The sequence below is a fragment of the Scyliorhinus torazame genome, chromosome 31, assembly GCF_047496885.1.
Source record: "Scyliorhinus torazame isolate Kashiwa2021f chromosome 31, sScyTor2.1, whole genome shotgun sequence".
NCBI lineage: Eukaryota > Metazoa > Chordata > Chondrichthyes > Carcharhiniformes > Scyliorhinidae > Scyliorhinus > Scyliorhinus torazame.
The window spans coordinates 18,505,915-18,520,202 of NC_092737.1; the positions used below are offsets into that span (position 1 = coordinate 18,505,915).

The window sequence follows — 14,288 nt, forward strand, 5'->3', positions numbered from 1 at the left end:
ACAGGGCTATGGGGAGAGAGTGGGGCAGTGGGATTAGTTTGGGGATTGACACAGGGCTATGGGGAGAGAGTGGGGCAGTGGGATTAGTGTGGGGATGGATACAGGGCTATGGGGAGAGAGTGGGGCAGTGGGATTCGTTTGGGGATTGATACAGGGCTATGGGGAGAGAGTGGGGCAGTGGGATTCGTTTGTGGATTGATACAGGGCTATGGGGAGAGAGTGTGGGCCGTGGGGTTAGTTTGGGGATTGATACAGGGCTATGGGGAGAGACTGGGGCAGTGGGATTAGATTGGAGTTTGACACAGGGCTAGGGGGGGAGAGCCGGGCAGTGGGGTTAGTGTGGGGATTGATACAGGGCTATGGGGAGAGAGCGGGGCAGTGTGATTAGTTTGGGGATTGATTAAGGGCTATGGGGAGAGAGTGGGGCAGTGGGATTAGTTTGGGGATTGATACAGGGCTATGGGGAGAGAGCGGGGCAGTGGGATTAGTTTAGTGATTGATACAGGGCTATGGGGAGAGGGTGGGGCAGTGGGATTAGTTTACGGATTGATACAGGGCTATGGGGAGAGAGTGAGGCAGTGGATTAGTTTGGGGACTGATACAGGGCTATGGGGAGAGAGTGGGGCAGTGGGATAAGTTTGGGATTGATACAGGGCTATGGGGAGAGAGCGGGGCAGTGCGATTAGTTTGGGATTCATACAGGGCTATGGGATGAGAGTGGGGCAGTGCGAATAGATTGGGATTGATACAGGGCTATGGGGAGAGAGTGGGGTAGTGGGGTTAGTTTGGGATTGATACAGGGCTATGGGGAGAGAGTGGGGCAGTGGGGTTAGTTTGGGGATTGATACAGAGCTATGGGGAAAGAGTGGGGCAGTGGGGTTAATTCGAGGATTGATACAGGGCTATGGAGAGAGAACAGGGCAGTGGGATTAGTGTGGCATTGATACAGGGCTATGGGGAGAGAGTGGGGCAGTGGGATTAGTTTGGGGATTGACACAGGGCTATGGGGGAGAGCGCGGCAGTGGGGTTAGTGTGGGGATTGATACAGGGCTATGGGGAGAGAGCGGGGCAGTGGGATTAGTTTGGGGATTGATAAAGGGCTATGGGGAGAGAGTGGGGCAGTGGGATTCGTTTTGGGATTGATACAGGGATATGGGGAGAGATCGGGGCAGTGGGATTAATTTGGCGATTGATACAGGGCTATGGGGAGAGGGTGGGGCAGTGGGATTAATTTGCGGATTGTTACAGGGCTATGGGGGGAGAGCGGGGCAGTGGGGATAGTGTGGGGATTGATACAGGGCTATGGGGAGAGAGCGGGGCAGTGGGATTAGTTTGGGGATTGATAAAGGGTATGGGGAGAGAGTGGGGCAGTGGGATTAGTTTGAGGCTTGATACAGGGCTATGGGGAGAGAGTGGGGCAGTGGGATTAGTTTGGGGATTGATACAGGGCTATGGGGAGAGAGCGGGGCAGTGCGATTAGTTTGGTGATTGATACAGGGCTATGGGGAGAGTGTGGGGCAGTGGGATTAGTTTGCGGATTGATACAGGGCTACGGGGAGAGAGTAGGACAGTGGGATTAGTTTGGGGATTGATACAGGGCTATGGGGAGAGAGTGGACAGTGGGATTGGTTTGGGATTGATCCAGGGCTATGGGGAGAGAGTGGGCAGTGGGGTTAGTTTGGGGATTGATACAGGGCGATGGGGAGAGAGTGGGCAGTGGGATTAGTTTGGGATTGAATCAGGGCTATGGGGAGAGAGTGGACAGTGGGATTAGTTTGGGATTGATCCAGGGCTATGGGGAGGGAGTGGACAGTGGGGTTAGTTTGGGATTGATACAGGGCTATGGGGAGAGAGTGGGGCAGTGGGATTAGTTTGGGATTGATACAGGGCTATGGGGAGAGGGTGGGGCAGTGTGATTAGCCGGGGATTGATACAGGGCTGTGGGGAGAGAGTGGGCAGTGGGATTAGTTTGGGATTGATCCAGGTCTATGGGGAGAGAGCGGGGCAGTGGGGTTAGTTTGTGGATTGATACAGGTCTATGGGGAGAGAGTGGGCAGTGGGGTTAGTTTGGGGATTGATACAGGGTTATGGGGAGAGAGTGGGGCAGTGGGGTTAGTTAGGGATTGATACAGGGCTATGGGGAGAGAGTGGGCAGTGGGGTTAGTTTGGGGATTGATAGAGGGCTATGGGGAGAGAGTGGGGAGTGGGATTAGTTTGGGATTGATACAGGGCTATGGGGAGAGAGTGGACAGTGGGATTAGTTTGGGATTGATCCAGGGCTATGGGGAGAGAGTGGACAGTGGGGTTAGTTTGGGATTGATACAGGGCTATGGGGAGAGAGTGGGGCAGTGGGATTAGTTTGGGGATTGATACAGGGCTATGGGGAGAGATTGGGCAGTGGGGTTAGTTTGGGGATTGATACAGGGCTATGGGGAGAGAGTGGGCAGTGGGATTAGTTTGGGGATTGATACAGGGCTATGGGGAGAGAGTGGGGCAGTGGGGTTAGTTTGGGGATTGATAGAGGGCTATGGGGAGAGAGTGGGACAGTGGGGTTAGTTTGGGATTGATACAGGGCTATGGGGAGAGAGTGGACAGTGGGATTAGTTTGGGATTGATCCAGGGCTATGGGGAGAGAGTGGACAGTGGGGTTAGTTTGGGATTGATACAGGGCTATGGGGAGAGAGTGGGCAGTGGGATTAGTTTGGGGATTGATACAGGGCTATGGGGAGTGAGTGGGCAGTGGGATTAGTTTGGGATTGATACAGGGCTATGGGGAGAGAGCGTTGCAGTGGGATTAGTTTGGGATTGATACAGGGCTATGGGGAGAGAGCGTTGCAGTGGGATTAGTTTGGGATTGATCCAGGGCTATGGGGAGAGAGTGGGGCAGTGGGATTAGTTTGGGATCGATACAGGGCTGTGGGGAGAGAGTGGGCAGTGGGGTTAGTTTGCGATTGATCCAGGGCTATGGGGAGAGAGCGGGGCAGTGGGATTAGTTTGGGGATTGATACAGGGCTAAGGGGAGAGTGCGGGGCAGTGGGATTAGTTTGGGGATTGATACAGGGCTATGGGGAGAGAGTGGGGCAGTGGGATTAGTTTGGGGATTGATACAGGGCTCTGGGGAGAGAGTGGGGCAGTGGGATTAGTTTGGGGATTGATACAGAGCTCTGGGGAGTGAGTGGGCAGTGGGATTAGTTTGGGATTGATCCAGGGCTATGGGGAGAGAGTGGGCAGTGGGGTTAGTTTGGAGATTGATACAGGGCTATGGGGAGAGAGTGGGCACTGGGGTTAGTTTGGGATTGATCCAGGTCTATGGGGCGAGAGTGGGCAGTGGGGTTAGTTTGGGGATTGATACAGGGCTATGGGGAGAGAGTGGGCAGTGGGGTTAGTTTGGGATTGATCCAGGTCTATGGGGCGAGAGTGGGCAGTGGGGTTAGTTTGGGGATTGATACAGGGCTATGGGGAGAGAGTGGGCAGTGGGGTTAGTTTGGGATTGATCCAGGGCTATGGGGAGAGAGTGGGGCAGTGGGGTTAGTTTGGGATTGATCCAGGGCTATGGGGAGAGAGTGAGGCAGTGGGGTTAGTTTGGGGATTGATACAGGGCTATGGGGAGAGAGTGGGGCAGTGGGGTTAGTTTGGGATTGATCCAGGGCTATGGGGAGAGAGTGAGGCAGTGGGGTTAGTTTGGGGATTGATACAGGGCTATGGGGAGAGTGTGGGGTAGTGGGGTTAGTTTGGGATTGATCCAGGGCTATGGGGAGAGAGTGGACAGTGTGGTTAGTTTGGGATTGATCCAGGGCTATGGGGAGAGAGTGGGCAGTGGGGTTAGTTTGGGATTGATCCAGGGCTATGGGGAGAGAGTGGACAGTGGGGTTAGTTTGGGATTGATCCAGGGCTATGGGGAGAGAGTGGACAGTGGGGTTAGTTTGGGATTGATCCAGGGCTATGGGGAGAGAGTGGACAGTGGGGTTAGTTTGCGATTGATCCAGGGCTATGGGGAGAGAGTGGGCAGTGGGGTTAGTTTGGGATTGATCCAGGGCTATGGGGAGAGAGTGGGCAGTGGGGTTAGTTTGGGATTGATCCAGGTCTATGGGGCGAGAGTGGGCAGTGGGGTTAGTTTGGGGATTGATACAGGGCTATGGGGAGAGAGGTCAGTGGGATTAGTTTGGAGATTGATACAGGGCTATGGGGAGAGAGTGAGGCAGTGGCGTTAGTTTGGGGATTGATACAGGGCTATGGGGAGAGAGGTCAGTGGGATTAATTTGGAGATTGATACAGGGCTATGGGGAGAGAGTGGGGCAGTGGGGTTAGTTTGTGATTGATACAGGGCTATGGGGAGAGAGTGGACAGTGGGGTTAGTTTGGGATTGATACAGGGCTGTGAGGAGAGAGTGGGCAGTGGGGTTAGTTTGGGATTGATCCAGGGCTATGGGGAGAGAGTGGGCAGTGGGGTTAATTTGGGATTGATACAGGGCTGTGAGGAGAGAGTGAGGCAGTGGGATTAGTTTGGGATTGATACAGGGCTGTGAGGAGAGAATGGGCAGTGGGGTTAGTTTGGGATTGATCCAGGGCTATGGGGAGAGAGTGGGCAGTGGGGTTAGTTTGGGATTGATACAGGGCTATGGGGAGAGAGTGGACAGTGGGGTTAGTTTGGGATTGATCCCGGGCTATGGGGAGAGAGCGGGGCAGTGGGGTTAGTTTGGGATTGATACAGGGCTATGGGGAGAGTGTGGGGCAGTGGGATTAGTTTGGGGATTGTTCCAGGGCTATGGGGAGAGAGTGGGCAGTGGGATTAGTTTGGGGACTGATACAGGGCTATGGGGAGAGTGTGGGGCAGTGGGATTAGTTTGGGGATTGTTCCAGGGCTATGGGGAGAGAGTGGGCAGTGGGATTAGTTTGGGGATTGATACAGGGCTATGGGGAGAGTATGGGGCAGTGGGATTAGTTTGGGGATTGTTCCAGGGCTATGGGGAGAGAGTGGGAAGTGGGATTAGTTTGGGGATTGATACAGGGCTATGGGGAGAGAGTGGGCAGTGGGGTTAGTTTGGGATTGATCCAGGGCTATGGGGAGAGAGTGGGCAGTGGGATTAGTTTGGGGATTGATCCAGGGCTATGGGGAGAGAGTGGGCAGTGGGGTTAGTTTGGGATTGATCCAGGGCTATGGGGAGAGAGTGGGCAGTGGGATTAGTTTGGTGATTGGTCCAGGGCTATTGGGAGAGAGTGGGGCAGTGGGGTTAGTTTGGGATTGATACAGGGCTATGGGGAGAGAGTGGGCAGTGGGGTTAGTTTGGGATTGATACAGGGCTATGGGGAGAGAGTGGGCAGTGGGGTTAGTTTGGGGATTGATACAGGGCTGTGGGGTGAGAGTGGGGCAGTGGGGTTAGTTTGGGATTGATCCAGGGCTATGGGGAGAGAGCGTGGCAGTGGGATTAATTTGGGATTGATCCAGGGCTATGGGGATAGAGTGGGGCAGTGGGATTAGTTTGTGATTGATACACGTCTATGGGGAGAGAGCGAGGCAGTGGGGTTAGTTTGGGGATTGGTACAGAGCTATGGGGAGAGAGTGGGGCATTGGGGCAAGTTTGGGATTGATACAGGGCTCTGGGGAGAGAGTGGGGCAGTGGGATTAGTTTGGGGATTGATCCAGGGCTGTGGGGAGAGAGCGGGACAGTGGGGTTAGTTTGGGGATTGATACAGGGCTATGGGGAGAGAGTGGGGCAGTGGGATTAGTTTGGGTTTGATACAGGGCTATGGGGAGAGAGTGGGCAGTGGGATTAGTTTGGGATTGATACAGGGCCATGGGGAGAGAGTGGGGCAGTGGGATTAGTTTGGGGTTTGATCCAGGGCTATGGGGAGAGAGTAGGGCAGTGGGGTTAGTTTGGGATTGATCCAGGGCTATGGGGAGAGAGTGGGGCAGTGGGGTTAGATTGGGATTGATCCAGGGCTATGGGGAGAGAGTGGGCAGTGGGGTTAGTTTGGGATTGATCCAGGGCTATGGGGAGAGAGCGGGACAGTGGGGTTAGTTTGGGGGTTGATACAGGGCTATGGGGAGAGAGCGAGGCAGTGGGATTAATTTGGGATTGATACAGGGCTATGGGGATAGAGTGGGGCAGTGGGATTAGTTTGTGATTGATACAGGGCTATGGGGAGAGAGCGAGGCAGTGGGGTTAGTTTGCGGACTGATACAGGGCTATGGGGAGAGAGTGGGGCAGTGGGGTTAGTTTGGGATTGATCCCGGGCTATGGGGAGAGAGTGGGCAGTGGGGTTAGTTTGGAGATTGATACAGGGCTTTGGGGAGAGAGTGAGGCAGTGGGGTTAGTTTGGAATTGATACAGGGCTATGGGGAGAGAGTGGGGCAGTGGGGTTAGTTTGGGATTGATCCAGGGCTATGGGGAGAGAGTGAGGCAGTGGGGTTAGTTTGGGGATTGATACAGGGCTATGGAGACAGTATGGGGTAGTGTGGTTAGTTTGGGATTGATCCAGGGCTATGGGGAGAGAGTGGACAGTGTGGTTAGTTTGGGATTGATCCAGGGCTATGGGGAGAGAGTGGACAGTGTGGTTAGTTTGGGATTGATACAGCGCTATGGGGAGAGAGTGGGCAGTGGGATTAGGTTGCGATTGATCCAGGGCTCTGGGGAGTGAGTGGGCAGTGGGGTTAATTTGGGGATTGATACAGGGCTATGGGGAGAGAGCGGGGCAGTGGGATTAGTTTGGGTTTGATACAGGGCTATGGGGAGAGAGTGGGCAGTGGGATTAGTTTGGGATTGAAACAGGGCTATGGGGAGAGAGTGGGGCAGTGGGATTAGTTTGGGGTTTGATCCAGGGCTATGGGGAGAGAGTGGGGCAGTGGGGTTAGTTTGGGATTGATCCAGGGCTATGGGGAGAGAGTGGGGCAGTGGGGTTAGTTTGGGATTGATCCAGGGCTATGGGGAGAGAGTGGGCAGTGGGGTTAGTTTGGGATTGATCCAGGGCTATGGGGAGAGAGCGGGACAGTGGGGTTAGTTTGGGGGTTGATACAGGGCTATGGGGAGAGAGCGGGGCAGTGGGATTAATTTGGGATTGATACAGGGCTATGGGGATAGAGTGGGGCAGTGGGATTAGTTTGTGATTGATACAGGGCTATGGGGAGAGAGCGAGGCAGTGGGGTTAGTTTGGGGATTGATACAGGGCTATGGGGAGAGAGTGGGGCAGTGGGGTTAGTTTGGGATTGATCCAGGGCTATGGGGAGAGAGTGGGCAGTGGGGTTAGTTTGGGGATTGATACAGGGCTTTGGGGAGAGAGTGAGGCAGTGGGGTTAGTTTGGGATTGATACAGGGCTATGGGGAGAGAGTGGGGCAGTGGGGTTAGTTTGGGATTGATCCAGGGCTATGGGGAAAGAGTGAGGCAGTGGGGTTAGTTTGGGTATTGATACAGGGCTATGGGGAGAGTGTGGGGTAGTGGGGTTAGTTTGGGATTGATCCAGGGCTATGGGGAGAGAGTGGACAGTGTGGTTAGTTTGGGATTGATCCAGGGCTATGGGGAGAGAGTGGGCAGTGGGGTCACTTTGGGATTGATCCAGGGCTATGGGGAGAGAGTGGACAGTGGGGTTAGTTTGGGATTGATCCAGGGCTATGGGGAGAGAGTGGACAGTGGGGTTAGTTTGGGATTGATCCAGGGCTATGGGGAGTGAGTGGGCAGTGGGGTTAATTTGGGGATTGATACAGGGCTATGGGGAGAGAGTGGGGCAGTGGGATTAGTTTGGGATTGATCCAGGGCTATGAGGAGAGAGTGGGCAGTGCGGTTAGTTTGGGATTGATACAGGGCTATGGGGAGAGAGCGGGGCAGTGGGATTAGTTTGGGGATTGATACAGGGCTATGGGGAGAGAGTGGGGCAGTGGGGTTAGTTTGGGGATTGATACAGGGCTATGGGGAGAGAGTGGGCAGTGGGGTTAGTTTGGGATTGATACAGGGCTATGGGGAGAGAGTGGGGCAGTGGGATTAGTTTGGGATTGATCCAGGGCTATGGGGAGAGAGTGGGGCAGTGGGATTAGTTTGGGATTGATACAGGGCTATGGGGAGAGAGCGGGGCAGTGGGATTAGTTTGGGATTGATACAGGGCTATGGGGAGAGAGCGGGGCAGTGGGGTTAGTTGGGGATTTATACAGGGCTCTGCGGAGAGAGCGGGGCAGTGGGATTAGTTTGGGGATTGATACAGGGCTATGGGGAGAGAGTGGGGCAGTGGGATTAGTTTGGGATTGATACAGGGCTATGGGGAGAGAGTGGGGCAGTGCGGTTAGTTTGGGATTGATCCAGGGCTATGGGGAGAGAGTGGGCAGTGGGGTTAGTTTGGGATTGATCCAGGGCTATGGGGAGAGAGTGGGCAGTGGGGTTAGTTTGGGATTGATCCAGGTCTATGGGGCGAGAGTGGGCAGTGGGGTTAGTTTGGGATTGATACAGGGCTATGGGGAGAGAGTGGGCAGTGGGGTTAGTTTGGGATTGATCCAGGTCTATGGGGCGAGAGTGGGCAGTGGGGTTAGTTTGGGGATTGATACAGGGCTATGGGGAGAGAGGTCAGTGGGATTAGTTTGGAGATTGATACAGGGCTATGGGGAGAGAGTGAGGCAGTGGCGTTAGTTTGGGGATTGATACAGGGCGATGGAGAGAGAGGTCAGTGGGATTAATTTGGAGATTGATACAGGGCTATGGGGAGAGAATGGGGCAGTGGGGTTAGTTTGGGATTGATACAGGGCTATGGGGAGAGAGTGGACAGTGGGGTTAGTTGGGGATTGATACAGGGCTGTGAGGAGAGAGTGAGGCAGTGGGATTAGTTTGGGATTGATACAGGGCTATGGGGAGAGAGTGGACAGTGGGGTTAGTTTGGGATTGATCCAGGGCTATGGGGAGAGAGCGGGGCAGTGGGATTAGTTTGGGATTGATACAGAGCTATGGGGAGAGTGTGGGCAGTGGGGTTAGTTTGGGGATTGATACAGGGCTATGGGGAGAGAGTGGGCAGTGGGATTAGTTTGGGATTGATACAGGGCTATGGGGAGAGAGTGAGGCAGTGGGATTAGTTTGGGATTGATACAGGGCTATGGGGAGAGAGTGAGGCAGTGGGATTAGTTTGGGGATTGATACAGGGCTATGGGGAGAGAGTGGGCAGTGGGATTAGTTTGGGTTTGATACAGGGCTATGGGGAGAGAGTGAGGCAGTGGGATTAGTTTGGGGATTGATACAGGGCTATGGGGAGAGAGTGGGCAGTGGGGTTAGTTTGGGGATTGATCCAGGGCTATGGGGAGAGAGTGGGCAATGGGGTTAGTTTGGGATTGATCCAGGGCTATGGGGAGAGAGTGGGCAGTGGGATTAGTTTGGGGATTGATCCAGGGCTATTGGGAGAGAGTGGGCAGTGGGGTTAGTTTGGGATTGATCCAGGGCTATGGGGAGAGAGTGGGCAGTGGGGTTAGTTTGGGGATTGATACAGGGCTGTCGGGAGAGAGTGGGGCAGTGGGGTTAGTTTGGTGATTGATCCAGGGCTATGGGGAGAGAGTGGGCAGTGGGGTTAGTTTGGGGATTGATACAGGGCTGTCGGGAGAGAGTGGGGCAGTGGGGTTAGTTAGGGATTGATACAGGGATATGGGGAGAGAGTGGGCAGTGGGGTTAGTTTGTGGATCGATACAGGGCTATGGGGAGAGAGTGGGACAGTAGGATTAGTTTGGGGATTGATCCAGGGCTATGGGGAGAGAGTGGGCAGTGGGTTTAGTTTGGGATTGATACAGGGAGATGGGGAGAGAGTGGGACAGTGGGATTAGTTTGGGGATTGATCCAGGGCTATGGGGAGAGAGCGGGGCAGTGGGATTAGTTTGGGGATTGATCCAGGGCTATGGGGAGAGAGTGGGCAGTGGGGTTAGTTTGGGATTGATACAGGGATATGGGGAGAGAGTGGGCAGTGGGGTTAGTTTGTGGATTGATACAGGGCTATGGGGAGAGAGTGGGGCAGTGGGATTAGTTTGGGGATTGATCCAGGGCTATGGGGAGAGAGTGGGCAGTGGGGTTAGTTTGGGATTGATACAGGGATATGGGGAGAGAGTGGGCAGTGGGGTTAGTTTGTGGATTGATACAGGGCTATGGGGAGAGAGTGGGACAGTGGGATTAGTTTGGGGATTGATCCAGGGCTATGGGGAGAGAGTGGGCAGTGGGGTTAGTTTGGTGATTGATACAGAGCTATGGGGAGAGAGTGGGGCAGTGGGATTAGTTCGGGGATTGTTACAGGACTATGGTGAGAGAGTGGGGCAGTGGGATTAGTTTGGGATTGATACAGGGCTATGGGGAGAGAGTGAGGCAGTGGCGTTAGTTTGGGGATTGATACAGGGCGATGGAGAGAGAGGTCAGTGGGATTAATTTGGAGATTGATACAGGGCTATGGGGAGAGAATGGGGCAGTGGGGTTAGTTTGGGATTGATACAGGGCTATGGGGAGAGAGTGGACAGTGGGGTTAGTTGGGGATTGATACAGGGCTGTGAGGAGAGAGTGAGGCAGTGGGATTAGTTTGGGATTGATACAGGGCTATGGGGAGAGAGTGGACAGTGGGGTTAGTTTGGGATTGATCCAGGGCTATGGGGAGAGAGCGGGGCAGTGGGATTAGTTTGGGATTGATACAGAGCTATGGGGAGAGTGTGGGCAGTGGGGTTAGTTTGGGGATTGATACAGGGCTATGGGGAGAGAGTGGGCAGTGGGATTAGTTTGGGATTGATACAGGGCTATGGGGAGAGAGTGAGGCAGTGGGATTAGTTTGGGATTGATACAGGGCTATGGGGAGAGAGTGAGGCAGTGGGATTAGTTTGGGGATTGATACAGGGCTATGGGGAGAGAGTGGGCAGTGGGATTAGTTTGGGTTTGATACAGGGCTATGGGGAGAGAGTGAGGCAGTGGGATTAGTTTGGGGATTGATACAGGGCTATGGGGAGAGAGTGGGCAGTGGGGTTAGTTTGGGGATTGATCCAGGGCTATGGGGAGAGAGTGGGCAATGGGGTTAGTTTGGGATTGATCCAGGGCTATGGGGAGAGAGTGGGCAGTGGGATTAGTTTGGGGATTGATCCAGGGCTATTGGGAGAGAGTGGGCAGTGGGGTTAGTTTGGGATTGATCCAGGGCTATGGGGAGAGAGTGGGCAGTGGGGTTAGTTTGGGGATTGATACAGGGCTGTCGGGAGAGAGTGGGGCAGTGGGGTTAGTTTGGTGATTGATCCAGGGCTATGGGGAGAGAGTGGGCAGTGGGGTTAGTTTGGGGATTGATACAGGGCTGTCGGGAGAGAGTGGGGCAGTGGGGTTAGTTAGGGATTGATACAGGGATATGGGGAGAGAGTGGGCAGTGGGGTTAGTTTGTGGATCGATACAGGGCTATGGGGAGAGAGTGGGACAGTAGGATTAGTTTGGGGATTGATCCAGGGCTATGGGGAGAGAGTGGGCAGTGGGTTTAGTTTGGGATTGATACAGGGAGATGGGGAGAGAGTGGGACAGTGGGATTAGTTTGGGGATTGATCCAGGGCTATGGGGAGAGAGCGGGGCAGTGGGATTAGTTTGGGGATTGATCCAGGGCTATGGGGAGAGAGTGGGCAGTGGGGTTAGTTTGGGATTGATACAGGGATATGGGGAGAGAGTGGGCAGTGGGGTTAGTTTGTGGATTGATACAGGGCTATGGGGAGAGAGTGGGGCAGTGGGATTAGTTTGGGGATTGATCCAGGGCTATGGGGAGAGAGTGGGCAGTGGGGTTAGTTTGGGATTGATACAGGGATATGGGGAGAGAGTGGGCAGTGGGGTTAGTTTGTGGATTGATACAGGGCTATGGGGAGAGAGTGGGACAGTGGGATTAGTTTGGGGATTGATCCAGGGCTATGGGGAGAGAGTGGGCAGTGGGGTTAGTTTGGTGATTGATACAGAGCTATGGGGAGAGAGTGGGGCAGTGGGATTAGTTCGGGGATTGTTACAGGGCTATGGTGAGAGAGTGGGGCAGTGGGATTAGTTTGGGATTGATACAGGGCTATGGGCAGAGAGCAGGGCAGTGGGATTAGTTTGGGGATTGACACAGGGCTATGGGGAGAGAGTGGGACAGTGGGATTAGTTTGGGGATTGATCCAGGGCTATGGGGAGAGAGTGGGCAGTGGGGTTAATTTGGGATTGATCCAGGGCTATGGGGAGAGAGTGGGCAGTGGGGTTAGTTTGGTGATTGATACAGGGCTATGGGGAGAGAGTGGGCAGTGGGGTTAGTTTGGGGATTGTTCCAGGGCTATGGAGAGAGAGTGGGGCAGTGGGATTAGTTTGGGGATTGATCCAGGGATATGGGGAGAGGGTGGGACAGTGGGATTAGTTTGGGGATTGATACAGGGCTATGGGGAGAGAGTGGGCAGTGAGGTTAGTTTGGGATTGATACAGGGCTATGGGGAGAGAGTGGGCAGTGGGGTTAGTTTTGGCGCGGTGAACACCGACACAGGTACAATGGGCTGAACAGTCTCGCTCTGTGCTGCCACATTCTGATCCATTCGCCCCGTTCGATAGGTGGCAAAGCGTGTCGCTTACGTTTTAAGATCTTGAGCATTCTCTGAGCCCTCTTCCTCGCACCACTCCTCCCTTCGTCTGCCACAAAATAGCGCTTGTACGGGTCCCGAGCCTCCTCCTGCCCCGGTTTCCTGCCCTCCCTCTCTGCCCCGCCGTCCTGCGCTGGCCTGCCGAGTCCCTCGGCCGCCTCCTCCCTCGTCTCCTCCTTGTCCAAATCGTTCTTCTCCGAATAGGGAGGCATCTCGGAGCCGGTGCCGAGAGAGAGTTTGGATTGTGCTCCTCGCTGTGACTGGCCTGGGGCCTGGATTCCACTCTGCAACCGCAGGGCGAGCTGCTAGTTATTGGTTAATCCCTTTTTTATATAACCCAGGCTCGATAATCAAACTCCAGATCAAACCAGCCGGGCCCATCCATGGTGACCTGTTGTCATGATTGGCTATTGTTTTGTTGTTGCGAGTTCTGTGTGTGTGTGTGTAACTTATTCCTGATTACAAAATGCTTTGTCAAAGAAGGCGCAGCGAGTCAGGGGGCATTGCTGATATTGTCTCTCGGGGGGTGGGGATAAGTCAAATACCTGCCTGAGCTATTTTGATGTTTAATTTCGCCTGGGTTTAAAAAAAGGCCCTCCAATGTGTTAATCCTCCCCAACAGCTGCTGCCAATGCAATGGGGCTGGCGAAATAGCTGATCCTAATCTGGGCCGCTGACATGTCGGTCATTGTACCTGTACCCACCCCTCCCCACGCCCGCCCGCCCCCTCCCCAGCCCAGCACCCCGCCACCCTTCCCCAGCCCACCCCACAGTGTCTCGTGGCACAACGCTGGTTTGACTGTTTCTCACTCTCCCTTTGCGGGTGCCTCGCAAGGTGCTGTCATCTTCGCCCAGTCCGGTCAACAGCACGATGGAGCCACTGATAACCGGCATGCTCCACCTCACAAGGAGCTCCCCAAGGCGCCAAGTGGCCCGCCGATGATTTGCTGAGGTTCGATCAGGAAGTGTCGGCCGACGGCCTGCGCACAGCACAAAGAACGATATTCCATCGCCCGAATTTTAGGGATGCTAAAGTAGGCCAAGGTAGGGTGCTCTATTGGAGGATCTGTGCAGACACGATGGGCTAAATGGCCTCCTTCTGTCGTATAGGGGTTCTACGATCTCTTGATTCGACGCCTCCCAGACCCATCACTGAGTTGCACAAATATATATCCGAATCTCGGCCTCCATCTTGCTTTGTGTGGGATTTTTCTGCTGTTTTTGTTTTGTTTGCTTGTTTCTTTATTCCTTCCCTTTGGATTTGGGCATCTTCACTCCTGCCTCACACACCTGGGGCGAAATTCTCTGGAAACGGCGCGATGTCCACCGACTGGCGCCCAAAACGGCGCAAATCAGATGGGCATCGCGCCGCCCCAAAGGTGCGGAATGCTCCGCATCTTTGGGGGCCGAGCCCCAACATTGAGGGGCTAGGTTGGCGCCGGACGAATTTCCGCCCCGCCAGCTGGCGGAAAAGGCATTTGGTGCCCCGCCAGCTGGCGCGGAAATGACATGTCCGGGCGGCGCATGCGCGGGAGCGTCAGCGGCCGCTGAAGGCATTCCCGCGCATGCGCAGTGGAGGGAGTCTCTTCCGCCTCCGCCATGGTGGAGACCGTGGTGGAGGCGGAAGGGAAAGAGTGCCCCCACGGCACAGGCCCGCCCGCGGATCGGTGGGCCCCGATCGCGGGCCAGGCCACCGTGGGGGCACCCCCCAGGGCCTGATCGCCCCCCACCCCCCCCA

General features: G+C 54.7%; 1 protein-coding gene across 1 annotated transcript in view; it reads right to left on the reverse strand.

The window, feature by feature from the left end:
• Positions 1-12,827, reverse strand: part of LOC140404734 (chloride channel protein ClC-Kb-like) — a 143,730-nt gene extending 130,903 nt beyond the window's left edge. The window contains exon 1 of the mRNA XM_072493424.1: positions 12,543-12,827. Within this exon, the coding sequence (XP_072349525.1) occupies positions 12,543-12,762 (220 nt within the window). The 5' untranslated portion in view covers positions 12,763-12,827. The remainder of the gene's footprint in view (positions 1-12,542) is intronic.
• Between the last annotated feature and the right edge of the window lie 1,461 nt (positions 12,828-14,288).